Here is a 773-nt window from a genome sequence, read left to right on the forward strand (position 1 = left end):
CCCCATCCCCGCCCCTGCCTTCCCCGGCCCCCTCCCCTCACCATGACGGTGCAGTCTTCCGAACCGCTGGCGATGACGTGGTCGTTGTGGGGACACCAGTCGATGTCGAGGACGGGGCCCGTGTGCCCGCACACCGTCGGGTACGATTTGTCGATGCGCCCGGTCTGGGGACAAAGGGACAAGGAGAAGGGGGTCACCCGCCAGCGTGGACCCCTTCCCCGCGCCGGTACCCCGGTATCGCCGCCAGCACCTTGTGCAGGGGCAGGACGAGGAAGGCGCCGCCGCCGCTGGCCTCCACGATGATGGCGACGAAGGAGGGGTTGACGGCGCAGAAGGTGCTGTCCCAAGTGACACGGGAGACGCGGATGTCATCGTAGCACTGCTCCGTCTTCACCGGCTGCCCAAAAACGTGCCGAAACTTGCTCTGCCGCACCACCTTCCGAAACGACATGGCTGGGGCGTACCCCGCGCCGGGGTCAGCGCCGAGGGCCGAGCACACCTTGGGGGGGGGGTTGTGGGGTGGGGACCCCCAAAATGTGGGGTTAGAGCCTGGTCCCCAGGCAGGGACAAGGGAGGTGGCACGGGGCACCCAGCCCTGGGGTGGGGGGGTTGGGGTTTCCCCCCCTTGTGGGTGTGGGGGGCTGGGGGGGGGGGGGGCTCGTCCCCGTCCCCCGCCCCGGGTAAAGGGCGGCTCGGCCCCTCCCGGGATCGGGAAGCCGGGGCTGCCCTGTGCCCGCCGGGCAAACAAACCCCTCCCTGCCCTGCCCTGCCCC

General features: G+C 70.6%; 1 protein-coding gene across 1 annotated transcript in view; it reads right to left on the reverse strand.

Moving 5' to 3' along the window:
• LOC104829788 (coronin-1B-like) overlaps window positions 1–488 on the reverse strand; it is a 2,348-nt gene extending 1,860 nt beyond the window's left edge. Inside the window, 2 exon segments of the mRNA XM_010564243.1 lie at window positions 15–164; window positions 251–488. Coding sequence (XP_010562545.1) covers window positions 15–164; window positions 251–451 — 351 coding nt within the window. The 5' untranslated portion in view covers window positions 452–488.
• Between the last annotated feature and the right edge of the window lie 285 nt (window positions 489–773).

This window comes from Haliaeetus leucocephalus, unplaced genomic scaffold (genome assembly GCF_000737465.1).
Source record: "Haliaeetus leucocephalus isolate CR32 unplaced genomic scaffold, Haliaeetus_leucocephalus-4.0 Scaffold177, whole genome shotgun sequence".
Lineage (NCBI taxonomy): Eukaryota > Metazoa > Chordata > Aves > Accipitriformes > Accipitridae > Haliaeetus > Haliaeetus leucocephalus.